General features: G+C 56.1%; 1 protein-coding gene across 2 annotated transcripts; it reads right to left on the reverse strand.

Moving 5' to 3' along the window:
• ccdc120a (coiled-coil domain containing 120a) lies at positions 1-26,315 on the reverse strand. Of its 2 annotated transcripts, XM_088909483.1 has the most exons (12): positions 25,937-26,315; positions 12,076-12,172; positions 9,603-9,746; positions 8,132-8,237; positions 7,136-7,269; positions 6,902-7,027; positions 5,892-6,057; positions 3,427-3,483; positions 2,631-2,811; positions 2,439-2,540; positions 514-1,542; positions 1-225 (listed from the first exon to the last, which is right to left on the reverse strand). In XM_088909483.1, the coding sequence occupies exons 3-12, from the start codon at positions 9,648-9,650 to the stop codon at positions 120-122; spliced, it is 2,055 nt and encodes a 684-aa protein (XP_088765609.1). In that variant the 5' UTR covers positions 9,651-9,746; positions 12,076-12,172; positions 25,937-26,315; the 3' UTR covers positions 1-119. The 2 variants fall into 2 exon arrangements, with proteins under 2 accessions (XP_088765609.1, XP_088765610.1); XM_088909484.1 differs by lacking the exon at positions 12,076-12,172 and having other exon boundaries at positions 25,937-26,021.

Here is a 26,315-nt window from a genome sequence, read left to right on the forward strand (position 1 = left end):
TATCGTAGTCCGGTAAAGCACAGAGCCCACAGCCTTGGCGCGCCTGGTCGCGGTCTGCCCACCGCGGCGGCTCTCGCCTCGAGCGCGCGCGCGTTCCTGCTGGCGCGGTCGTGTGCGCGTCAGACCAGCGTGCCCGGGGGCGGCGGGTCGGCCCCCTGCTCTCGCAGGCTCAGCTCCTGCAGCTGGGGGTGCAGGGGCTCCTGGTACAGAGAGAGCTCCAAGGGCCTGGGGGAGAGAGTCAGAGTACCCACACTGTAAAAACAGGCTCTCAGAGATGAAGTTGCCCATCACCCCCTCCACCCCCACCATGTGCGAACAACTTCGAAAGAGCCAAACAATCAGTTTCCCTTGATTCCTTTTTGCCCCTTCTTCACAAATGTCAGGATTTGACCAATTTCAGCAAGAAAGCAGGAAGTGCTGCAAAGCCACAGTCGTGGGCTCAGCTCAGCGGCTCCCGCTGGGATGAACCAGAACGGCGTTTGTTACCCCGGTGCCCCCTTGTGGGGTACTCACCTGCCCTGCAGCGGATGCCCGTGGAAGGTGGCGGACTGCGGCAGCTGGGTGCTGTGGCACTGGGGGTACGTCGGTTCCGGGGCGCAGGGCTGGAGGGCGTGGCCGTGCCCGGGAGCGGCCCTCCTGTTGCGGGGCAGCGCGGGGGGGTGGCCCAGGGCGTTCCTCAGGTACCAGTCTCGGAGCCCCTCCAGCGCCAGGGCCTTGTGGAGGGAGCGGGTGGCGTCCTCGGGCGGGTGGGGAAGTGGCCTCCGGGGCGGGGGCTCGGAGATGTAGGGGTAGGGGTAGGGGGCGCCGGGGGAGGCAGAGGCCGAGGGGTAGGGGGCGGTCAGGACTGTGGGAGACTCGGAGAAGGTGGAGAGCAGGAGGGTCTCCTGCTGGGGCTGCTGCAGCGGGATGAAGGGGCCGCAGGACTTGGTCCGCGTCACCCTGACTCTCCGCGGCTCGCCGGGCTTGCCCCGCAGCATCAGGGGGCTGCCCGGGCCGTAGGGGGCGCCAGCGGAGCTGGGGATGACCTCTGCCCTCCAGGGTCGCGTACTCCCCACTCCCTGGAGCTGCTGCTGCTGCTGCTGTTGCTGCTGCTGCTTCTCCCAGATATAGTCCAGCAGGATTTCATTGTAGCCCCCCCCTCCTCCGCCGCGCCCCCCCACCGACACCCGCACCCGGCCCAGCTCCAGGTGGCCGTTGGCGTGGGCGTGGCGCTCCGGGCTGCCCCGGTAAGGCTGCCTCAGCTTGCCGTCGGTCAGCGTCTCCGAGCTCTTGTAGGGCCCCCCCCTCGAGGGCATCCCCCCCACGCCTGCCCCAACCCCCCCACCCCCAGCTCTCCCTCCGGCCACCCCCCCGGCCTCCGGGGCGCCCGAGCGGTCCAGAAGGGCCTCCGAGCTGTTGCTGCGCCGCGTGCGGGCGCTGTACGGGCAGCCTCCCCGATCGAAGGACCCTTCCGGTGGCGGTGGTAGCGGCAGCGGCGGCCTGAGTCCATCGGGGTTGTCCAGCCACTGCCTGCCGCCCACTCCTCCGCCCGACACCTCCGGCCTGGGGAGAGCGAAGAGCAGGAGTTACTGCCTTCACCGTCTTCCTCCTGGTGGGCACGATGCCATATAGCCTGATGCACACCACAGATCACTACAGGGCTCACCTGGGAATTAGGATGTGCTGTAGCAATTTACAGGCTCTAAGACAATGAAGTTTATTGTGGAGGCTGTATGAACGTTGACGAAACATTGAAACGGCGGATAAAATATAGTGTAACTGGGAATTCAGGTTCACACTTAGGTCAGCTTCTGAAAACGTTTCTTTTTTGGTTTTTTGGGGAGCTGTACTCCAGTAGTGGACTGGGTTTGGTCTAGATGAGATCTATGTTCAACTACTCTTACAACATTCTGCAGGTGCGCTACTGAGAGTGTGCTCACATATAGGATTACAGTGTGGTTTGGCACCAGAAAGGTGTCACAGGGGGTGATCAGGTCAGCCCAGTCCAGCTCCCCTCTGCTGTGGACATTTTTTACAATGCGCTGTCTCAGGAAGGCTGGGAGTATCGCTAAGGATAACAATCATCTCGTTTCTCACTTTCTCTCCCCTACCCTCTGGTAAGCCCTATAGGAGCATCAAGGCTCGTAGCTCCAGATTCAGAGACGGCTTCTTCCCGCAGGCTGTCAGGTTACTGAGCTCTACTCCCACCACTGGCTCCCACTGACGTTTCTTTTTTCACACACTGCTTGTGCCGAGTTTGAAGTTGTGTGTTATTTAACTTTGTTGTTGCTGCTGCTGTTCTGTGTTTAAGTTTGGCGTTTCCTTAATGTCTCTGTATTGTTGTGCACATGCAAATAAGCATTTCCATCGCCCTGGTGCATACGACAAACTGAAATAAACTGAACTGACACCGCGGCTGCAGCTCCAGTAAACTCCAGCAGGGGGAGACGGGCGCTCACCTGCCCTGGGCCGGGTGCGGGGCGTTGCGGCTCAGGAGGGGCGTGGCGGGCACGCTGCGGCCCTCCACGTTGGACACGCTGCGCGGGAGCGAGCAGCCGGGGCTGAGGACAGAGAGAGAGAGCGTGACCAGAGGGCACGGAGAGGAGAGGAGGCGGATAGGCCGAGGAAGAGGAAGAGGAGGGGGAGCGCACCTGGAGGAGCTGGCCACCGAGTTCCGGCGGGTCTTCATCTCGTAGTAGATCTCCACGGGCGACAGCTTGCGGGTCAGCCCCCCCTTGGGGCTCCCGGGGGCCAGCCGGGACCGAGGAGGGGGGGACAGGCGCTCCAGGGCTGCTCCGGGCGGGGGTTGCCTCATCCCGGAGGGGGCTTCCTCTGGGGGACAGGGTGCAGGGAAGAGAGTTCAGACACGCCCTCCCCTCGCCTTCCGGCGAGCGTGACGAATCTTGCTCATACGGAGCCGGGTGCTTTCCTTCACCTCGGGCACTGAATCGCTGAGGGCGACGTTGGCTCTGAAGGGCTGCTAGGCTCCGAACAGCACCCACCCGCAAGCTGCAGTGTGCGCGAACTTCTGATGTTCCTGCACAGCTCATTGCTACTCCATCATTTACCACCGGCGTGTGTTCAGGATGGCTTACTGAATGCATTAAGTGGATGCAGTCTGTTATTGGCTACGCCGTACAGTATATCCGTATTGTGTGAGCTCACCGAACCAAATTCCACGCAGCTAGTTGTTATGGCAATAAAGTATCGAACTGAACTGGATTTTGAGCTGGAGTCTCCCGTCTGCTGCACTGTCCGACGGCAGGTCAGTATCCGGGAGCAATCGGGGCAGAGGCCGAGATCAGAGCGCAGACATTTCGGCTGGACCGGACCAGGACGCTGCCGTGACAGTGGTTTACAGTTTCGTTTCTGGGTGAATGTATGAGATCTTGGGGTGCTTCAGTGTAGCGGGCTGCCTCCCTCCGCCCAGCCCCCTCGTGTACTCACCACTGTCGTGACCGGTGGAGTCCGACATGGAGCTGCTCTCCGACTTCACCGCTTCATCTGGGGGAGAGAAGAGCACAACGCTGAGCTCCTGCCTCACTGCAAACCCCGCAGCCTGCAGGCTAATCGGGTTAATCTGACCCTGTCCGAACTGGAAGAACAGACACGGAAAGACCAGCAAAGTGGCGAGAAGAAAGGACGCCGTGCTGTTGGGCTTGAAGGTTCTCAAATCCAAACACGGTTCTTCACTGAGGCCTCCAAGATAGTACTGTAAGCCAAGAACCCACGCTTGTCAGAACCGAAGAGACGGTCACCGAGCGGGCACGCGGGTTCGAGCCCAGATGTGACCTGCCCTCCCAGATCCGGTACCTCAAGGTTAATTTTCAAAATCTGGTTAATTAGCCAACCTGTTAATTGTCCCCCTGTGCTTGCGGACGTGCACGCCTTGGCGTCACTGTTTTGCACCATGGGTTTCTGGGGTAAGTCCCGGGTTGCAGTGACCTGTGCAGCTTTCCGATAATCAATCGATGGATAATCTTACCGTCCAACACGTCCAACATACTACTCGCTGAAGCCGATACCCTGGATCTTTCAAACAGCGGAGATGAGCTGAATTGTAACTCAGTTGTAACCTTTTGTGTTTTCTTATGAATGAGATAACTACACCTGCTTCAATTCCATTGGCACAGCCATGTCAAAAGCACTCTGCAGTCCTCAGAAAGTACTGCCTCCCGGACATGTCCTGAGCCGACAGAACCTGCCATGGACAGGAGATTGGAAGAGCTTGGAATTGCCTCTGCAACAGAGAAGCGGGCATCTTTACACAAAGGGCAGCAGGAGTGTGGAACAAAGCTGCCCAGCCATGGTGTTAAAGCCGGTACCCTGATGCTTTTAAAAAAAACAGGATGAGACCCTTGGATCAGTTAGCTACTATCAAACCGAACTGCACAGGCCAAATGGCTTCCTCTTAATCGTAACTTTGTGCATGTTCAAACTTTAACAGCTTTAAAGGAGTATCTTTATTACTGTATCTACAATGATCCTCAAAAAAATTAAGGTTATTTGCAAAATTAGCAGCTTTCGGTGGAATCGAAAGGTCGACCTCGGACGCCCTGTGTTGGGGAAGCCAACTGTCCCCCTGCGCTACACTCTCATCACCACCAGAGGGCGCCACAGCACCGGCCACACAAGAAACTAAAACGCAGGGCCGCTCCTCTTGACTGTATTTAAGGCATCTACCTGCAGTTAAAGCTGTAACGATCGTTCTCCGTTTAAGCACAGCTATGTTCATTGATGGAGAAAGGAGTAGCTCACAAGGAGCTTTGAAAGGGGTGGCGTTCTGCCTTTTTGGATGCTGCAGCCCGTTTCCTAAAAAAAAGCTCAGGGAAAAGTCCCTGGTGTAAAACGGAGAAAAAAACGCTCGTCGAGGCCTCATAAAACAAAATTCTGGCAACTGCAATAATTAAGACTAGGTCAACACTGCAATCAGAAGCCTTTCCCACCACACATCAGTGCACAGACCCGAGCCGCACTGCAATTAGCTTCCTCTGGCATTTTAATTAAAAAAAACACACTGATTCAACATCTGTTCAAAGGTGAGGAGATAAGACCTCGTCGCTTCCATTTTTAATTTGGTTGAGTACGTTCAGGATACTGTAATAAGGGGGAAAACTCATTAGGCTTGGAGCAGCACCGTAGTGCCATTTTCACTGCACTGCCTGGAGGTTTCCACCTCTAAAAAAACCTCAGCCCCATCGCTGCGCTGGCAGCGCGGGCCGAGCCTGAACAGCAGAAGTCTGCCCCTTCACGACCCCTGACCCCAGGCCGCCGCCGTGCTGCCACAGCGACAGAACCCCCGGCCCCCTCCCGCCCCATTCCCAGCTCTCCGGGAAGAAAGTGCGCAGGGTGCCAGGCCAGGAGGGAAACGGCGAGTCGGGCAGCTCACGGGTTCCGAGCCCCGGTTCGAGAAGAGCAGGCTGTAACTGCAGCATGCGCCACACGGAGGCTGGGCACGATCTCGCTGCTGTCATGGCATCTGCAGTTTCCTTTTCCACCCAGCCCCGTCACCTCTGGAATAATGTGTGGAAGAGCCCCCCCCCCCAACACTCACCGTTTCCCCTCTGGCACTTTCCCAGCTTCCTCTCCCTGGAAGCGGGCAGGGAAGAGCTGCTCACTGCGCACCACTGCCTCACCCCCCCGCAGACACACCCGGGACCCCCTCCCCTCTCGCCCCTCAGCCCGCCTGTGCCACGATCGCAGCGCCGGTGGGGAAAAGAGTCCTGGATGTCTGATCTCGTGCACAAGTGTCGCCTCACGCACAGCCCGCCGTGTAGACCGCGTCACTGCAGCAATGGGTGCTGTGAGCCTGAGAAACTGCGCACCACAGCACAGACTCAAACCCAGGATAAACAGGATGCACACCTGTACCACACCCATCACCGAGTCCGGGCCCCACCCCCGTGCCGTACCTGTCAGCGCGAGGCAGCTCCGGCCTGCGGCTCTCTTATTCTGCAGAGGCAGCTGCTCGGCGTCCATCGGCCTGCGGAGGGTGCCACTGAGCACCGGCTTCTTCTTCCTGCGGGGCTCCGAGCCGGGGTCCCCTGAGCCAGCCAGCCGGTGGGGTACCCCCCCCTCCTGAACACGACACAGCACCGTCACCCTCCATCTTCCCCAACACCACTGTCATCATCATCATCATCAATGCCTATCGCGACGCTGGTGCCGCGACCGGGCAGGGCAGCCGTGTCGCAGCCCCTGCTCCTCCGCGAGGCAGGAGCACGAGCCAGAGCTGCCCTGACCGGCAACGGCAGCAACGCAAACAGCGGCTGCGCGATGCCAGAGTTCGCTTTACATCAAATTCCTCAGCTGGGAACGTAGCAGAGAAATGTGCGCTCCGAATGGCACGGCTGGAAACCAGACTCCGATTCCAACCGGCATCCCAGCTCCGTAATCTAATTTGCACCCTGGCATGTGTTTCACAGCTCCGGAGCCCCAGCTTTGACAGCTCCGCCAAGCTGTGCGATTTTAATTAAACTGGGGGGGGGGGTGAACCGCCAATCTCTCGCACATCACAGACACCGACTGCGACTATTAAAACCGTGGCGAAGACGAGCGGTTATTGCTTTTACCCAGGAGCCACTGGGGCCGCGTGTCCCACACCCTGCGAGCACCTGACTCGCGTCTCCCTCCCCCCTGCAGCAGGGAGGGCGAAGAGGGCCTCTGTGCCCCTGGGTCCCTGGTATCACAGCAACAGCCCCTTTACAGACCCTACTTAATATTCCCCTAATATTGACCTGGAGTGAACCTGGGTCCAGTGCTGATCAGGGTGTTTGAAGCCAGTCCCAAGCGTACAAGAGCCCCCCCCACCACCCCCCTCCAGAGGGCAGAGTGGGTACTCCTTTCTGCTGCTGGGGATGACCAGAGCAACGGGCATGTTGCACTCCCCCTCCCCCAGTCCATAGTGGAACGTTCCACTCACCTCTCCTTTGATGCTGACAGAGGCAGGGGCGGAGCCTCGGTGGGCCGCTCCCACTCTGCGCCGGACTAGGGGGGGTCTTTCTCCAGCCTCCAGGGGATACTCACTCGGCAGCTCTCCTGTCAGCTCCTGCACATGGAAAAGAATGAGGCTTTTTGTTTTGTTTTTGTTTTTTTTAAAAAAAAGAGGAAATGCATTGCCGGAAGAAGTGTGCACTGAAAAAGGGGACAGACTCACTGCCTCCTGCAGACAGATTCGCCTCAGTTCTCCCAGTCGGCTGTTCAGTGTGCTCTGCAGGCTCCGCCTCCTCTCCTGCAGCTCCGCTATTCGCTCTGCCAGGTGCTTACTGCCCTGTTCACTGAGCTGGGAGTCTATACACACACACACAAAAAAACACACTGCTTACTGCCCTGTTCACTGAGCTGGGAGTCTATATATATATACACACACACACACACACACACAACACACACTGCTTACTACCCTGTTCACTGAGCTGGGAGTCTATACACACACACACACACAAAAACACACACTGCTTACTGCCCTGTTCACTGAGCTGGGAGTCTATATATATATACACACACACACACACACACAAAACACACACTGCTTACTACCCTGTTCACTGAGCTGGGAGTCTATATATATATACACACACACACACACACAAAACACACACTGCTTACTGCCCTGTTCACTGAGCTGAGAGTCTATACACACACACACAAAAACACACACTGCTTACTGCCCTGTTCACTGAGCTGGGAGTCTATACACACACACACACAAAAACACACACTGCTTACTGCCCTGTTCACTGAGCTGGGAGTCTACACACACACACACACACACACACACACACACACACACACACACACAACAAACACTGCTTACTGCCCTGTTCAGTGAGCTGGGAGTCTATACACACACACACACAAAAACACACACTGCTTACTGCCCTGTTCACTGAGCTGAGAGTCTATATACACACACACACACACTTATGATTTCATCATGCAAGTCAGGGTTTTACTGCAGTAGGCAGTGTATGCCATGATTTACCACAGTGAATGTGTGGTGCTGATTTGTAAGGCAACAAAGGTACCATCACATCGTTTACTGCACTGCCTTCTGATTGGAATAAGAGGCACAGGGTCACACCCAACACGGCTGCACATCCTGCTGTAACGACTGCCATCTTGCTCATTCCACAGGTCCCCTGCAACCTACCTGGGGCCCCCAGGCCCATGCTGGTGATGAGGTGCCCTTTGACCTCCATGTCACGTGACTCCCGAGAGGCCCTGCCACTCTCGCTGCCAGCCAATCGGACGCTCACCTGCAGAGGGAGGGAGGGGCAAGCTTAGAGAGGAGGGATGTCTGTGCCGTTCGGGTGCTTTAACACACTGAAGAGACGCCTGCTCCATTAACAAACATGAAGCAGACAGCCTGACAAATGACTACTAATTGATGATAAGCACAAGTATTCCTCACTTAACACCTGCCTGCGCGACGTCTTTCCGCATGAATCGACTCCTTGCTTAAGGAGCACTTTTCCCCATGAAGCAACGCTGCCGAGGTGGACGAGCGGCGAGTCAGAGTTCATCGAGGCCACAGGGGGATGTACGTCTGTCTCGGGGCTTTGCTGACTGTCAAGCCAGACAGTCGTGATCATGTGTGGTTTGACTGCATCTTTAATTGCAGGCTGCACAGTATTATCCCTTAGCTCGAGGAGCACGCACGCACGCACGCACGCACGCACGCACGCACGCACGCACGCACGCGGTGATACCTTCGCTTCTGCCAACGAAAAGCACAAGAAAAGCCCCAACTAGAGGAGAACCTCATAATCACAGAGTACAGAGCACGGAATCGCAGGAATCTGCGATATCGCCCTTGCTGTGAATCTGACCGAGTCAACAAGTACCCTTCAAGGTCAGTCATGCGTCATCTTCATTGTCACATCGTCTTACATGATGTGTGCTGTTCGATCAGGCCATCTTTGTTACCCGGAGACCTGCCCACGTGTACACACCTCAAGGCTGTCAACCACAAACAGATAAAAACCCAGAACACTCACACTGGTAACACACAAACACACGTGGGCATGCCAGCACTTGTGCACACACGAGCACACACTGCACGTGAAAATAACACCACCAGAATGAAACCCAGGTTTGAACTGATAGCCAAGAACGAAACCCTGGCCTCTTCTGTTAGTTCCAATGGTAAAACTGTTCCAGCAATAAACATTTTCAGATGAAATGCGTGTTTCTGGGAATGGGGCTCTGGTGTTGTGTGAAGGATTCCTGGGATTTAATTACTGGTTTAATTCCTGTGGAAGCCCCTTTCTCTCCCTGCAGTGCAGAGATGCCCGGATGCAAACCAGCCCCCCTCTCCCGAGCCAAGAGTCTCTTTACCACAGGATACAGAGGCGCAGGATAACTGGTGTGGAGGAGTTCAAAACGTCAGGTTATTACGCCATGAAGTAAGACTAAAGGAAAAGTTCTGAGGTGAAGAAACTAAGGAAGTTTTCTGCTGGACTAGGAACACATTCCTTGGTGCTCTCATCGGGTTTTTCCCACTTTCTTCCCACAAAGTGCCGAGTGAACAACACAGGCTCGGGAGACGTCAGTCGCTCCTGGTCGATGTCACCCCCGCTGCCTCCCGTGTAACTCTGAAGCCGCTACCCGCCTCCGCTTACCTTGCAGTAGTGGTCATGAGTACCGCAGTGGTTTGGGCTTGTGGCCATTCAGTACTGTGCGCGCCTGCAGGCCGCTGCAACGCCACCGACTCCCAGCGGGTGGCGCCACTGTGCTGGGGCTCCCCAGTCTCCTGCAGCAAGGTCCTGCGGGACAACAGCAAGCAGTGCTCTCAGAGCCAGAACCTCAACCCAGCGTCGCCAACGCTCGTGTCCAGACCCCTCCGCCACCCGACACCGACAAGAGCAGCTGCCCGCGCCCCTTCCTAGAATTCCCCAACACTGATCCGCACAGTAATTCGCTCTCCTCTGGTTTCACCCGGTTTCCCGGAGGTCACTTGGCCTTTGTAATTAGACGAAGATGACAAACGAGAGGCCACCCATCAACACATCAAGCCTGTCTGGTAGTTGAATTAGTCCAAGGAGCTTGTCCAGTCATTTTTCGAAAGAAGCCAGGCTTAACATGGCTGGTTCACTTGCTCCACACTCCTACAACCCTTTGCGTAAAGACGTGCCTCCCTTTCTTGGTACCGAGGGTTACATGCAGCTGAGACTGGAAAGATACCAGGTTTTTGGCTTCAACAACATGGCTGGGCAGTGTGTTCCAAACTCCCACAACCCTCTAGTTCTGACATGCTTTTGATCTGCTTAAGCTCCACAGACTTTTATAATAATACTACATTTAGGGCTTCTGGTTTTCAATGCTTATTTTCAAGTTGCACTCCTCCCTTCGAACTGCAATTACAGCTTTTTCAGCCATTTCTGTTCCTAATTAGGAGAAAAACCTGCAGCCGTGGCCTGTGCTTTAGATCATTTTCAAAACTCATTAAAAACCTCAACTCTGTGATTCAGACATCATGTTTCAGAGAGCATACAAGCACAAGGATGTTTAATGGCGCAATAATATCCATCTGGAGATCCGTGTACAACATGTGGCAGAAATAACCCGCAGTACAAAGACACACTGGAGGCTCAGCGAGGTTACTGGAAGGCGGAGAGTGACGCAATGTTTTCCACGAGGTTCACTTCGGTTTCGGGAGAGGGCGAGATTCTGTCAGGAGGGACCGGTGCCACCTGTCCGCTGGGATTCCCCGTCACCAACACAGGGGAAGTTCAAGCACGATCAAATTCAGGTGAACGAACGGATGACTGAATTTGTGTTTTTAACAAACACGGTCAGCTCACGGCAGCTTTAAAGAGACCATGAAGCAATCAAATTTAAATTAAAAATGCAGAAAAACAAAAGTTGGATGATTGACAGTGTTCTGCTGTTACAAGGGCTGTCCAATACTGAACTGAAAGATGTGGAGAGAAAGAGAACCGGAGTGTTGAGTCCAGTGAAGTAACGCAGAGAAATGGCTCTCTGCCATGATCGGGCAGCATTCAGTGCCGTGCCTGACAGAGCATCTGGTGAGCGGCTTTCAGTGTGCTGCTGAGCAGTGTTCAGCGTGGTGCTGGTAAAAGGCCCAGTACGCAGTGTTCAGTGTGCCGCCAGGCACTGTTTAGTGTTGTGCTGGGCACAGTGCCCAGTACATGGTGTTCAGTGCACTGCTGGGCAGTGTTCAGTGCCATGCCAGGCAGAGTGCCCAGTACACAGTGTTCAGAGCAGTTCCGTCTCCAGACACTGTACGGGAAGCTGGTGAACCCAGAGCTAGAAATGAGGAGAAGGTTCTCCTGCAGGGTGGCGCAGGAAGAGAGGAGGCACCAGGACAGCTCCTTCACGTCCACCCTGAGCTCTTATTTACACAGGTGGAAAAGTGGCACAGAGATATACTGCAGAGATCCCCCTCCCTGGCCTCCCCTTGCAAACTGCTCCCCCTGAAAACTCTACAGCCACCAGCTAGGAGAGCGGGAGATCCGACTGTGCTAAGCTCTTCGGTGCAAAGTAAGCGCAGCACAAGACAGCACAGCGAATCCCATCAATAATGGAGAGATGACAGGTGGAGAGCGGGACGCACCCCGAGGGGCCTGTCGGGTTCACACAGTACACACACCGGCGCGTGCGAGTGCATGTGTGTGCGCAGCCCCGGGGAAGCGCAGGGCGCAGGCAGGTAGGGACCAGTCCCTCACAGCGCCAGGCTCAGGAGAGCCGCGAGACATCAGGCGCGGATGGCAGAGTGCCCAGAAGGAGGAGGCCGCCGCCCAGTCGCACAGCTCTCCAACCTGTCAGTGACGAGATCGTGCGCGAGAGCAGCAAGACAAACACAGATGCACAGGCTTGTGGTACTGCGGGCGGCTTGTCTGCGTCTGGCTCGTTTTGTGCTCGGTGCTGAGCAGCTGCTTGACGTCTCTAATCGCAAGGCTTCTTTCGGTCTTTAAACATCGAGTACAAAACCATGAGACGAATCTGTTTTCCGAGAAACATACAATTTTTAAGAATCTGATAAAGTAGTGGGAACTGTGGGTCCCCCCCTAAAACCATGACTCCCATCCAGAAACGGGGGGACCCGTGTGCTCCCCAGGGGCGCAGACTCACCGTCTCCCAGGGAATCAACTTCGCTGTATCGCAGCCATGCGATCACGCACCGCGTCTCTAGCGCGCGCCGGTGAAGCTCCGCCCGCTCAGCAAACCCCTGCCGTTTCAAAGCACAGGAAGAAAACCAATCAGAAGCCTGAAAAAATTAACATGAAGGCCGCGTTAATCGAACACCAGCTCTCTGCTCCCCGCGGGACGAGGCAGCGAGCTGGGAGAAGCAAGTCATCAGTGAACTTCCTCCCCCTCTTGCATACAGCAGGAGTACCTGCCCCTGGAGAGGGGCAGACGACGTGCACACGCTCTGGAAGGTCAGCTGTCCCTACCAGCTGCCAGCTGCTCACTACGGACAGCAGGGTGGGCACGGCAGGCAGAGGACTTGCCAGCAACACTCTGCAGGCTCTCCTCCATCCCTGGACCCCTGATGGCTCAAATCCTCACCAGGGATACCCGCCACAGTCCGCGAGATTTGAACACGCAACCCCTGGACGGCAGAGCCCAAGCCTGCAGGATGAAGGGGGGGGCCTTCATAGGTGGAGGCAGTCCAGCTCCACTTCCAAGACTGCAGCAGACAAGGCAAGCCAGGACAGCCAGTCTCAAAACACCATGACAAGAACACAAACAAGCTCCGACACCTACTCCTGCTCCCTCTCTTCAAAAGCCATAATTCACATCGTTAACCCACGCCTGCCTTTCAGTTGAATGCAGCCTGCTTTCCCAGGTCACTGCCCTGCGATCTGCTATTAAAGATCACTTCTCTCCAATCAAGCACCAGTGTTGACAAGCTCTCGTCGAGCTGTCGTCTGGAGCGCGTCGGAGGAGGCCCCCGGAAGTCGGTTTTCTCTTGAAGAGCCGGGTCGCTAATCACCTGGGGAGCCAGGGGGAGGAGGAGGCCCGCAGACAGGGCTGCTGCCTGATTTTATAGCAGGATCGAGGATTGTTCTAATGAGGCAGGGCTGCACATCCCCCCCATCCTCCCTCCCTGAGCCCCAAAATCATTTCCCTCACAGCAGGTTCCCCAGTTCCACACGACCAACAGGGCTGCCTGATTTTGATTCTAACTGAGCCACAATCCTGGCATCTTGAGCCCAGATCGCCACGGTCCTGAAGGCTTGGCTGCCGACGCCGATGAGCCCTGAAGGATTAGGGGTCCCCAGGACCAGGGCTGGTGACCAATACAAAGAGCTTGTATTGGGGGCCCTCCGGCCAGTCTGGCCCGTTCGGTAGTTAGTGGCTAATTGATCCCAGGATCTCCTCCAGCTGTTTCTTGAAAGGGACCAGGGTAACACCTTCCACACACCTCTCTGCGCGTGGAGGAGCCTCTTGTTCCCAGTTTTAAACGCACCTCCCTGCCCTCTGGATCGCGGTTCTCTGCTCAAACGCCTCTTCACCAGCCGTGTGCGTGAGCTGGCAGGGAGGAGCAGCTGGCTGGCATCTGGAGGCGCAAGTCGTCGGGGGGGGGGGGGGGTTGGGGGGGTCAGAGAGGCTCACCAGAGGGAATGAAAACGACCTGGGAAAACTCCAACCCTGGCAAACCCTCATTGATAACGAGGAGGCAGCAGGCAGGGAAGACAGGCCGCTCCCTCCGTAGCCAGAAAGGATGGCCGCCGCCTGCGTTTTGACACCCGGCCAGGTCAGCAGCAGCGAGGGAGCAACTCAACGCCTCATGAAGACTCAGTTCCCCGCGCCGGGGCCTGCAGGACGGCTCGCGGTCGGGGAGGAGACTGCTGCGAACGCCGCCCCTGCTCATCCGGCCAGACTATCAGATGCGCTCGGGCCACGGAGGGCTTGTGGGGAGTGAAACTCGAGGCCCCGCGATGCTCCAGCACTTGGGCAGCCCCGACATCAAGCTGATCGCCGGCGAATCGAATCCACACGTACGATCTGCAGGACTCTGCTGGCTCACACGGATCCCGCCAGGAGGCGACCCAGCTCCAGCGAAGAGACTCGTTTCGGAAAACGCAGCACTGTCGTTTCTCCCCTGAGCGCCGGTCGGTCTCGAGCCTTTCTGAACGCCGAACGCACTGCAGCACAGAGCTCTGGACTCCTCCGGCCAAGCTCCATCAGCTCCACAAGTACCCGGAGCCCTCAAAGGCGCCGGCACTCTTCGCTGAAGAGCGAAACACGTACCAGAGGACAAAAAGTGGGACCATCTGGAGATGCGTTTAAACATCCTGAGAACAGGAGACCCTTCTCCACAAGGGGAACAAGCTGTCCAGTCACGTTACAGAAAACCCGGGTTTCTTCCAGAAAATGGCTGGATGAGATTCTGGGATGAATTAGTCCATCTCTTGAGCCCACAATGCTGTCCTACACTCTGTTCAGTCACGGCCCCTGAGAGCCAGGGTATTATTACAGAGGTGCCTGAGCACACACCTGTGGGCCAGGTGTGCAAATATCCACTGGAGCCAGCGTGCAGACAGCAGAGGCACCTTCACTGCAGTGTAAAGCACAGTTTGTACACAGTCATTATAGACTTAATGTATACCGTGTCCCACAGCACTGTCTCCAGCTGGGATAACACAGCTTTGCGTCAATTACTGTCCCAGACCAGGCCAGGATTCTGTTAGGATGCTGAAGAGCATGAGCATGAGCATGAGCATGAGAGTGAACTGTTTTTACAACAACCCAAAGGAGAGGTGTCCCTAGCAATGCTTCGAGGGAAGCTTATTTCTATGTGCGCCCATAAAAAGAAAGTAAGACCAGGCAAATTGAGAGGGAGTTACATTTGACATAAAAATGTACGGAGCAAACAACATAAAACAAATCATTCACTCGCACTATATATAAACAACTATTGAAAGTCAGGGTGGAAATAAATAGCAAATTGTGGAAGTACAAACAAAATTAAAGTTCCTAGGAATAAGGAGCTTGGGACCACTCGGCTGAAGTAGCTCGTAATTTAGTTAACAGCACAAAGCAGAAGGAGACCCAGACCACTGTCCTACAGCACCTGGCCCACAATCACCTGCACACGCAGCAGTGGCGAAAATATACATTTATGAATTAAATATGATCCACTGAAATGAAACACAAGAAGAAAATAAGATCAGCATCAGGCAGAAATGGACCAACGGGATTGGAATTTCTCGGGGGGGGGCACAGGAGAGTCCAGATGTGCTCAGCACATGTGGGAAGCACATGGCTGCCGGAGCCCGCGGCGTGTGTGGGAGAGCAGGAGCTCACCTGACACCGGCACACCGCCACCAGGAGGAACCCAGACCGGCCGCAGGCGCCGAACTGGAGCAAAACGCCAGAGACAGAGAAGAAATCGTGCAGCAGCAGCAGCTGAGCCTGGGGGTTGAGACTGCAGCCCACTGGACCAGCAAAGCCTCTGACAGGCACACACACGCAGAGCAGTGCCTGAGCTGGCGCACACACACACCCACCCACCCCAGGACTGGACACTGCCTCTCACCCCAGGCACCGGGCTGAAGGAGACTTGATTGTTAATTGTACTTTTTTAAGCCAAATGAAGGAGAAAAAAAAACAACCACCAAAAAGGTGAGTCAGAAATAAGCCAAATTCATAACCCCCCCCCCGCTATGGGAAAATAATGCAAATCCACCCCACCACCTCCCAGCAAAAACACTGTGTTCAGGCTGGCAAGTGAAAACCAGCTGCCTGTCTACGATTTCACATGAACCAGTCCCAACAGCACGCAGGTGCTCTTCAGAGGTCTCGAACCGCGGCCCGGCGGGAGAGGCAGGCTGTCAGAGCGGAGAAGAAAGCGAAGGCGAAGACGGGAGCTGATTAAAACATGACCGTGGAGGAGGCAGACGCAGCCCCAGCGCTCCGCACATCACAGGGATGCAAATCCGCAGCCGGTTTCAATATTCAAACCCTGCGGACTGCGCCGTGGCAGGGGAGGGGAGGGGCGGGGGCGGCCGAGCCTGCTGGAATCCACCTCCCCCCCGCCCCCCCCGAGGACACACGGAAAACGGGAGGCGCCCCACACCCAGCACCCCACACACGAGACCACAAAACACCGAACACCCGGAGACGGAAACCAAAAAACAAAAACACAGAGGGAAAAAAGCACAATGCTGGATGGAGGGGGAGGTGATACAGCACCACACACAAAAACGAGGTGGCACAAACACGGCAGCATCTGGGCGCCTGGTCCTGTCTGGGCCAGGCCGGGCTACGGGCCCTGCCAAAGACCCTGGCTCGAGAAGGCCGACTGGTGAGCCACAGGCGTGAAGGCACTGCAGGAGACAGGAGTGGCAGAGACCGGCGGTGCTTATTTGAAAGCATGTTTTACCATCAAGACGCGCGCAAGCTCAGACAGCAGTACCTAGGCACACAGGTCCGCCTGCTCTGAAAGCAGAGCCGCACTCCTGCGGCCGGAGGAACCCGCTGCCTGTCCCGGCCCAGGGCCACCCACACACCAGGCGCAGTCCGGCGCAGAGGACAAGGACAGTGTCCTGCCTCAGGCAGCTGGACAGTAGGTCGAGCGAGCCAGATCCCAGATCCCGACACCCACCTCATTCCCACGACGCAAAGGGAAAGAAACACAGGAATTCGGTTTGAAAAAAAGAACTAAGAAAAGGCCGTTTTCAACATAAAATAGTCCCTGTCACACTTGCCAGGGGTGGTGTGTGTATGCATTTCAGACTGACTTGGAATTCATCCACAACTGTATGCCAGGATACAACAGTAGGATCAGCCCCATACCAACACAAGTGGTTCCCGCAACGGCCTGCATCTCCCAGCAAAGCCTGGAGTGGATCACGCTGCTCCGCAAGCGGGAGCCCAGCCCGTTTCTCCTGCAGATGGAGAAGCTGCTGCTCTCTGCTACAGTGCGAGGCGGACCGGCCTTGACCACGCTCGCTTGGCACAGCCACCGCTGGCACACAGCAGGCAGGATACGGCCCTCTGAGCACGGGAAACGTCTGCCTCTGCAGCTGTCTGGAGATAAGACCGGCCCAGCGCATGCAATGAAGAGGGACGCCCGGACCAGCCCTGCTCTGCAGGAATAGGGCCGAAGGCGGGGATAATAACAGTGCGTTAATAACAGGGACTCTTATTATAACACTGCATGCAAAGCAGAGCTTGGAAAGGAGTGCACGCCTGTCTCTGTCTGTAGGGCTGGCTCGACAACGAGCACCTACAGGAAGGGCTGAACAGCTCCATAATACCAACTCTGCGAGCAACTCACTGGTCAAAACACCCTGCTCCGTTAATCCCGGACCAACAGCAGCCTGGAAGCTGGGAGGCAGAAGATCCTTGACCTCACTAAGCCCGCCCACTCCCGAAATCCAACAGGAACAGGCTGTCCGCACGGAGAAGCCAGATGCCCAGGTATTCACAATCCTCAAATGCCTCCACATCACTGTTGAAGCCGATACCCTGGCTTCCTTCATGAAACAGCTCTACCTGGCACCAGGGGGGTTAGTGCCTCCTCTGTTTCATGGCTGGTGTTGTCAGGGTGGAGAGGCCCACTATGCCGACACTGTTTCTCTTAGTACGGAGGCACGCAGCTCAAAGCTTGCGTGCTGTGTGGCGTTGGCACACGCAAACAGGAAAGGCCTGGATTTAAAACATCACAGAGACACCCCCCCACTGTGCAGCTGACCAGCCAAAAGAATCTAGGTTACCCCCCTTCTTCCCTTCACCCCCACTCCTCTACACTCTCTCTCTCTCTCCTGAGCACGCCATCTCTCAGCCCGTCTCTCTGAAGGCTGCGCTGTGCAGTCAGCTCTTCCCCTCTGTCAGAGCTCTCAAAGGAGACCAAACACAAAAACGCCAGTGATCTCACTGCAGGAGCTAATGACTGCTTTGCAACGACCCGTTAATTGCTGCAAATCAACAGGCTGGCCTGCCTGTCTCAGACAGGCTGCACAGAAAAACAAAACAGCTGCAGGTCAGAGCCGGTTTCCCTCCCTTCCACGACGCTGGTGAGCGCTGGGCAGGGAGAGATCCAGACCTGCAGACTGGCACTCGCTCAGCAGCGACACTGCGACTGTGGATCAGAGGATAATGCAGAGAGGGCACTGATGAAAGAGACGTTGACGCATCTTTTACGTCTCCTAGACAACGTGGAGAAGCAATAAAAAGAAAACGCGCAGAATTGACACCGAGAAGTTAAAATCATACTACACCCTAGTAAGACCCCATACAGAATATTGTGCAGAATTGTGGTTGCCAAATAGAAAAGACATTGCTGCTCTGGAACCAGTCCAAAGAGCAACCAGGTACATTCAGAAACTTACAATGTCTCCGACGGGCTGAAGGTAGTGATCCTCTCCGGTCTTGAACAGAGAAGACTACCAGGGGAGCCGATACAGGAACTCAAACGCCCCACAGCATGGACAGCGTCAGCCCAGTGCGTTGCTTCAGAAGCTACAGTGCAGCGCCAACCAGATGGTACCAGTGGGAAGTACATGTAAAACAGGGCAGGAGGCTCTTCTTTACAACCTGGGTGGTGGGAGTGTGGAACAAGCCACAATGTTGTTGAAGCCCGTTTCCTTCAAGAAACGGGTGGAGGAGGTTCTGGTATCATTCAACCACTAAACACCGAATGGGCTGGATAGGTAGCAAACCAGAGGGGGCCATTTGGCCTCTTCTTCTTACCAGCAAAAGGGAATCTGATTATTAATCACCTCTGCAGTTAATAGTGAATCAAGCACAACATGTGGCAGCCAGCCCACCGTGCAGTTGAAGAATGAAACCCGGACGGGCTCAGACTGCTCCACAGCGTCCACGCTGTTACTCAGGAGGGGACAACACCAGAGCCCACACCCTCGAGGCTGTTACTGTGTTCTAATCGTTTACAAATACCGGCCCGAACTACGACCTGCTGACCCTGAACACATGCACCTGTGAGCTGCTGTCTACAGGCCAAGCCACACAGGGCTGTGACTCTTGCTGACGGAGCTCCGAGAGGCAGCCTTAAAGAAGCCATAAAAGTAAAGTAATTGTAAAATACTGAGGGAAAAGATAAGAATAGACAATTTTCATGTGGGATGTATAGTGGTAAATCTTTGGATTGTATAAAAGGATTGTGTTGCATTTCTCATCTGTATTTAAAATGGTTTTATCTGTTCTCTAAAATAAAGAATTGGCTCCCCCCCCACCCCCCCCGATGTTACTCATTATGTTTGCAGGAGGCAGCATGGGTTCAGGCCCAGGAGCACTACACTGGCTCCAGTGGTGGATGAGCTCCCAGGGAAGTGCAGCCACACCAGTAAACCTGCTCCACTCTGTGCTCCAACTGGGCTGAGAACAGATCTGTTGCTGCAGAGGGAGGGGAGGGGGGGGCTGTCAGTGCTGATTTACTCACCCTCCCCTCCCTCTGCAGCTGTCCTGGTGAAGACACAGCTGGCACTGACAACTACAGCAACATACACACGATCACAACCAAACAACTGCACATGCATGATTACACACACACACTCTCAAGTGAAAAGACCTTTCCCTGTTAGTAAGGGGATAATTGCTACACAGCGACTTCCAGATTTAAAATAAGAAAATAATTCCCTGCAGACCTCTACTGTAATTGCTCAATGGCGTTCTGGGAGACAGATCCCCAGCAAGGACAGCGCTCTCCAGAGCTATCGTTAACCCTGGCTGCTCCGACTTCCACCCAGCAGCACAGAAATCAAAGTTAAAAAAAATTCTCAAGGTTGCAGGATGGTTCTGTGATGCTGTCTGTGTGAACCGAGAGCCCAGAGCTCTGTTACCAACACTCCTGGTCTGATCTCTGATCTGGAGTTCTGGGGTCATCCCCTCTGCATGCAGCCTGGACCCCAGCAGGGGTAAGAGGATCCCCCGGGCAGTTTCAGAAACAGCAGAGCCCCACACCCCCTCCCAGCCCAGGCAAAGACAATCCAACACTCGCAGGGCAGCCGTGCCCTGACCCCTGACCGCAGCCCCTTCTGTCACATCAGAGATCCCCTCGGTCTTCCAGGCAGCACAGAGGCCTGCCTTTCCCAACACTTCCCGCTAAGATTTTTTCTTCTCTCACAGGCGCGTCGTCAAAACCCATACCCCAGCACCCTCAGATCCATCGGCTTTTAAACACGCAACACGCCAGACAGCCTCTCGTTTGTATCTTGTGTTCTTACTAGACCGCTCTGTGCTTGCCCAGTGTGCATCGGACACAGCGCACGAGGAGAGAGACTCCCACCTCGACACCAGGACTCTGCAGGACCGGAGGGGAGGCGCTGCTCGATGGAGATCATCACTCGGACCGAAACACAGGTACGAGAAAAGGCACCAGTCCTACCCTCAGCAGAGGCAGCACCTGCGTCACCGAGACCCTCTCTCGGTGGCCAGGACAGGGCAGCATGGAACAGCGATGCACCCTGGGGACTGTGGAGCATCAGAACGGATCTCCCTGTGTGCACCCACTAGTCTACCGATCAGACTCCCGCTGCGCAGCGATTCAGTCCATTCCTGGGTTTCAGGCGAGCCACACATCCACATCACGCGGGTCACCTCTGTGTGCAGCATGACTGCCGCACCCTGGTTTTCCCATCTAAGATCTCTCCAGCTTTGTGCCAAAAAATCAATTAGCAGATTTTTTTTTATGGTTCAGACACCTCGGACAAAGGCACTGACTAAAAATAGTAACAAATAATTGCACAATTGCTGAATCGTTAAAAGATTATCTCTCTGCGTCGCGTCACAGCAGTTGCTCGGCGAGTCTGCAGAAAAACCTGAAATGGATCGAGCTGCTGTGCAGTGGGAGTCCGAGCCCTTTCCCTTCACCCTGGCTGACCCTTAGAGAGTCACCCCCCCCCCCCCTTTTAACCTGCATAGTACCCAGAGCTTGCTGGGAGCGCTGGGCGTCTGAATCACAAGGAAATTACCCCAAAAAGGGAGGAAAAAAACAAACAACCCCACCTGGCAGGCAGTGGCTGTATTTGCCTCTCTTAAACAAACAAGGAGCTCAGCAGGGAAATGAGGGAGTGAGAAATGGGACACAGGAGGCTCACAGCCAGAGAAGTGCTGCTGCCTCGGTCGGCGGGTTTGTTTTCAAACATTCGTTTCCTTTTCAAGCTCCACAGAAGCCAGTAACCCCCGAGCAAACTGCCCACAACAAGCGGCACAACACCTAGCACAAAAGGGAGCCGTCACAAACACGGTGGCGTGCGGTAACTCCGGCTCTCCGGCCTCCTGCAGAGGGAGGCGTTGGGAGGCTGATGCATGGTTACGGCCTTTTCCTGGCCGAACTCCAAAACCATCCAGTGCATGCAGGGAATAAGGTGAAACAGATTTGTTTAATAAAATGACAGCGAGGCACCAACTGGTCAAGCAGCACAAACTGTAAGAACTAAACTCGACGCTGCACATTGGTGGTGGTGGACAGGAGTCCCCATTACTTGCAAAGCGCTTTGAGTGGAGCGTCCAGAAAAGCGCTGTATAAGTGTAAGGAATTATTATTATTAAACAGCACGCAGAGAGTGGAGTCGGAGCAGCAGTGCAGTAGGTCTGTCGGCATGTATCCTTTGCTCATAATGAGTAAGTGCTATTTGCAAAAACACATATCCTCCATTGCATGGGAAGCACTGTGAGAAAACCGGATCTGTATGGATGTTGGGACGTTTCCTTCCTACCAGGAAAAGGTGAACTATAACTGAACTACAAGCGACCTCCACTGCCGGGCGGCTCCAGCGCTGCCTCCCCGCGCCGTGGCTGTCAGGACACGCCAGCAGGTTTCGGGGAAATGACTCCCAGCCCCGCGCGCACGCAGAGAGACCAGAAATCAAGCGCGCCGATCCAACAATAGCGGCTTTGTCTCGGCGGAGCCGTGAATCCCACGTGATCCGAGCTGCTGATCTCCAGACTGAAGGAGGAGAGGATCGGACTTGTCTGCCGCTGCCCACTCGCAGGGGAGCTCTCCCACGGGAGAGAGGATCACCCGGGGGTGCCAACACCAGCGGTGTGGGAGCAGGGAAGGACGCCAGCCAGGGCAACAGGCCGACACTCCTGCCCCAGCCTCTCTTCCCCCGCCCCCTCCCGGGGGATCACGGGACAGGAGGCTCAGGACGGGCTGGAAAAACCGGACTCCGGTCACACATCGGACTCCCCCCACGTGCCGGGCTCCTGCGCACAGGCTGTGCTGACGAAGTGGAAAGCCGCGTCACGTCGCACGCGGGCATGAAACCGCCAGTGCCTGGCGTGGGCTCCGATGCACGGAAACCCGAAACGACAGAGGCCCGTCCGCTGCGCCAGTGAGCCAATCAGCATGGTCTAACCCCCCCCACTGCCAGCTGACCGACACCCCAACAACCCACCAGTACCCCCCAATCTCCACTCGGGTCTCCAAGCACCACGGTAAATGTCAAGAAATCTACTGTTTTGATTTGCACGTCCTGGCCGGCTGGCTTTGACCCAGGCAACGACCCCTGCACAGCCAGGGAGAGGGCGAGACACCTGGACTCGGGTGCGAGGCAGCAGCCTCTGGGCGTGGTCCAAGCTGGCAGCTTTACTGTGCTGGCCACTCGGGAACGGCTCTTGACACAGGCTCAGAGACGAGAGCAGGACGCTCGACCCAGCTGGCTCATTCGGCAACAGAAGCCTGGGATCAACTGGCTACAACAGCGTGGCTGGGTAGCTGCTTGTTCCATGTTCCCACAACTTTTTGTGCAAAGAAGCACCTCCTGCTCCACTGGCGCCCTGCTCGCGGGCCGGCATCTTTGTCCAAACACTGGCCGGCGCGTGTTGCTGCATGCCCCTGTTGCCAACACACACACTCCAGGTAGAGCTCAAATAATCCACCAGCGTAGATCCCTCTCCCTCCCTCCCCCCTCACACACACACTGCTTTCCTTGCAAACAGCCCTATCAGGGTGACATTGTTACCACGGACTGATAAGGCTGCAGTATCTGCTCTGGCCTCGGAAGCCTCTGTCCTCTGTCATCAGATGCCCAAGAACAGCCACTGACCAGTCGGGAGGGCAGGTGATGGCCCTGCAGCGCGTCGGGGCGATCACACACACACACACACACACACACACACACACACACACACACACTAAACTCTGCAATGGAGACAGACAGACAGGAAGCGTTTCATCCAAAAGCCTGGATGAAATGCTTCTCGCTCTCTCTCTCGCAGGCTGATGACTGAGGCCGCAGCTGTGTTTGTCCGTAAACATGGAAAAATCACTCCGGTTTTTCCAGCACGCTCCCATCTCTTCACCCGCGGCAGCCCCTGACCCGCTGCGGAGGCGACAGTAAACCAGACATCCGCCACGCACCGGGTCTCCCGCTCCCACCATCCCGCACACCGCGCGGCAGGCGAGGAACCGCTCCAGCTGGAGGGAACGGCGCAGAGACGGACGGCGGCCCTGCTCCCGGCTCTTCCCTGGTGGATTATAACAGGGCCCCGAGGTGCTGTCCTTCGAGACGCTGTGGCTTTGAAACAGCGCCATATAAAAATCAAGACCAAACTGGCATCAGGGTGCAGGATTTCGGACACGAATGGTGCGCGTCGTTTGTTTGGGAAAGGTGCGCACGGGCCCCACAAAAAAACCCTACCATTCCTTCACCCGGAGCATGCCCTGCAAGAGGTCATACCGCCCGCTCAGTCAGCTTTTCCACTGAAAATGAGAATTGTCCTTCGCACTCCTTATGGCAAAGAATTCCTCACATGACCATCCTGCTTTTCATCCCAGAAGATCTCAGTGCTTCACATGTAGGAAGAGATCTACTTCATTCAGTAATGAATCACAGCCCCACCTGGGAGACGCAGTCATCATTCTACACCGGCAGCCCCCCCCTGGGAGACGCACAGCGGCTATTCTGCACCGGCAGCCCCCCCTGGGAGACGCACAGCGGCTATTCTGCACCGGCAGCCCCCCCTGGGAGACGCACAGCGGCTATTCTGCACCGGCAGCCCCCCCTGGGAGACGCACAGTCGCCATTCTGCACCGGCAGCCCCCCCCTGGGAGACGCACAGTCGCCATTCTGCACCGGCAGCCCCCCCTGGGAGACGCACAGTGGCTATTCTGCACCGGCAGCCCCCCTGCACAGCAGATCATGGGGAGGAGCGAGCAACTACTTCACCAGCTGAATCAAGGCTGAAGCACATCTGTGGCGCAGTCCATGGTTCATGGTCACCCGGGGGCTTTAAGGTTGAATCACAAACCAGAGGACACGAACTGCTTGAAAGTGCAGGAATGAAGGAGCCTGCGAAAAGCTGCCCAGCCATGCTGTTGGTGCCATGGTGATAGACCATCCACCCAGGACAGAACACACCTCTTAGCGTTCTGTGGGTGTGGGTGCACGCAAACAAGCTACCCCATCAGGCCGTTGGTGCCAAAACCTGGCTCCTTTCGGAAAACAGCCGGATAAGCTCCTCAGATCCTGTAGTGACTAACAAACTACCTGCCAGACAGCCTAGATGGGACAGGAGGCCTGTCCTCCTATGTAACAGGAACAGGAGGCCTGTCCTCCCTCTCGTGTTCAACACGGGGATCTCCAGGAGGGCCAGACTCACACGAGACCACGCAAGTACCATGATGCTCCAGGCAGAGCGTTTCTAAGGCGCATTTCCCACCATGCACTCTGGCATTCCCAGACTCCAGATGTAGCCGTGAACCCGCAGCCAAGCAGATGGAAAAAAAGTCATCGGGGTCCTGCAGCTGACAGGGTGGGAACCTCCCTGCGGTGGGGGTGCACTGAATGTGGATGAAGGGGAGGGGGTGAGGTTACCCACTTAGCTGTGGGAAAGAAGGAAAAGCCGGAGAGGGGAGCAAGACAGGACACACCCCCACTTCAAGGACCGCAGGAAGCTACAAGCACTTGTGTCTTCCTCCGAGCGAGAGGGCATTCTGACTCCTGGCCCAGCGAGGCGAGAGAACAGGGGGAGGGCGCCGCGCTGGGACTGGGCTGAGGAAGACCAGCCTGGAGAAAGCTCATCCTCCGGCCGCTCCAGGGAGCAATCCCGGCGCAGATGCATCCTGCCCTCGGAGCTCCTGCCCGCGGGCTCTCGCCGGCACCTCTCGGCCTCGCCCCGCCCTTGTCCACCGCAGGGAATAAAAAAAAAACCCCACCACAGTTCCTCCAAATTTAGAGCGAGCGCACCGCGCCACACTGGCCGCAGAGACCTGCCGGGAAGCCGACAGAGAGAGCAGTCGCCCTAGCGCGCCGTTCAGCCCTCCTCAAACTTAAAAGCGGCAATCAGGACACGAAACCGCTGCCGTCTCGCGAACTCCTTCACCACCACGGCTTATCTTAGCGAAAGACACCGACGTGTTTATAAAACGACAGAGAGGAAAGGCTTCCCCAGCCGGCCGGCGTCCGTGTCTCAGGACTGGGGGCTGAGCGCGGCCGTTCCCTCCCGAGCTGCGCGCTGGCCAAACCGTGGTCAACTTCGCTGACCGCTTCACCACACGACAGCGGTAAAACCCGACCCGACCCTTGGCGCCGCCGTCCTCCCGGTTCTCCCGGGGTCGCAGCGGGGGCTGACGCGCCGGGCTCAGGTGTTGTCAAAGCCCACACCGTCACCTGCAGCTCCGGGGTCTGGCAACGACCCGCCTGCCCCCACAACACCACAGGCTTAGGACGTCACGAAACGTTTCAACTGACAACAGAAAACAGACGACACCTACATGTGAAACGGCATCTTCCCCAATCTAAAATAAATAAATATCGCTTTACAGAACGGGTAACACGCTGAAACAAACTCATCACAACTCGCAACTCCGCGGTTGTTGTGCCGCGACTGCTCCTGGGGGGGATACCGCTTGTAACAGGAGCGAAAAGCGTTAACGAGAGCCTGTCGGTGTGTGTGTGTGTGTTTGCCTGCCACAGAGCCTCAACACACAAACCTCGAGCACAACACCGGCAGTCGCGTGCACGATCGCCAGCTCCGCCGCCAGCGCACCAGAGAAAGTTGAGAGGCGTCCTACCTTGTTGTACTGAATCCGGTTTTGTTTTGCGATATTACAATTCTTAATTTCTAAGCGGCTCCTTGCTGGCGACGATGTGTATTCCACATTCCGCTCGGGGAGGGCGAGAGAGAGAGCGGGGAGGGGGGGCAGGAACACAAGAGTCAGATCTAGAGGAGGGGTAGAAGTTAAGTGTTAAGACATCTTCTCCGCGTCCGTCCGTTTCCCTCACAATCTAACAAGTCGAGCCTGCTCTCCGGCTCCCCGGCGGCTGAACTCCAAGCGCCGGGTAGGAGAAAGACGACACCGCGAAATAAACACCCCCCACTTCATAAATAAATTAAAAACGCGTTTAAAAATGCCGGAGCGGCGCAGTCCAGCCTCACGGTATCACCCGCGG

The sequence above is a fragment of the Atractosteus spatula genome, chromosome 2 (genome assembly GCF_055471065.1).
Source record: "Atractosteus spatula isolate fAtrSpa1 chromosome 2, fAtrSpa1.hap1, whole genome shotgun sequence".
In the NCBI taxonomy this organism is placed as follows: domain Eukaryota; kingdom Metazoa; phylum Chordata; class Actinopteri; order Semionotiformes; family Lepisosteidae; genus Atractosteus; species Atractosteus spatula.

Bases quoted from the DNA above. Each gene is read 5' to 3' on its own strand.
- ccdc120a (XM_088909483.1), bottom strand. From the start codon at position 9,650: ATGGCCACAAGCCCAAACCACTGCGGTACTCATGACCACTACTGCAAG. The intron at 3,484-5,891 runs GTACGGCACGGG...TCTCTCCCCCAG, and splicing joins GAGCTGCCTCGCGCTGACAG to ATGAAGCGGTGAAGTCGGAG. The intron at 1,543-2,438 runs GTGAGCGCCCGT...CGCTCTCCCCAG, and splicing joins CCGCACCCGGCCCAGGGCAG to GCCGGAGGTGTCGGGCGGAG.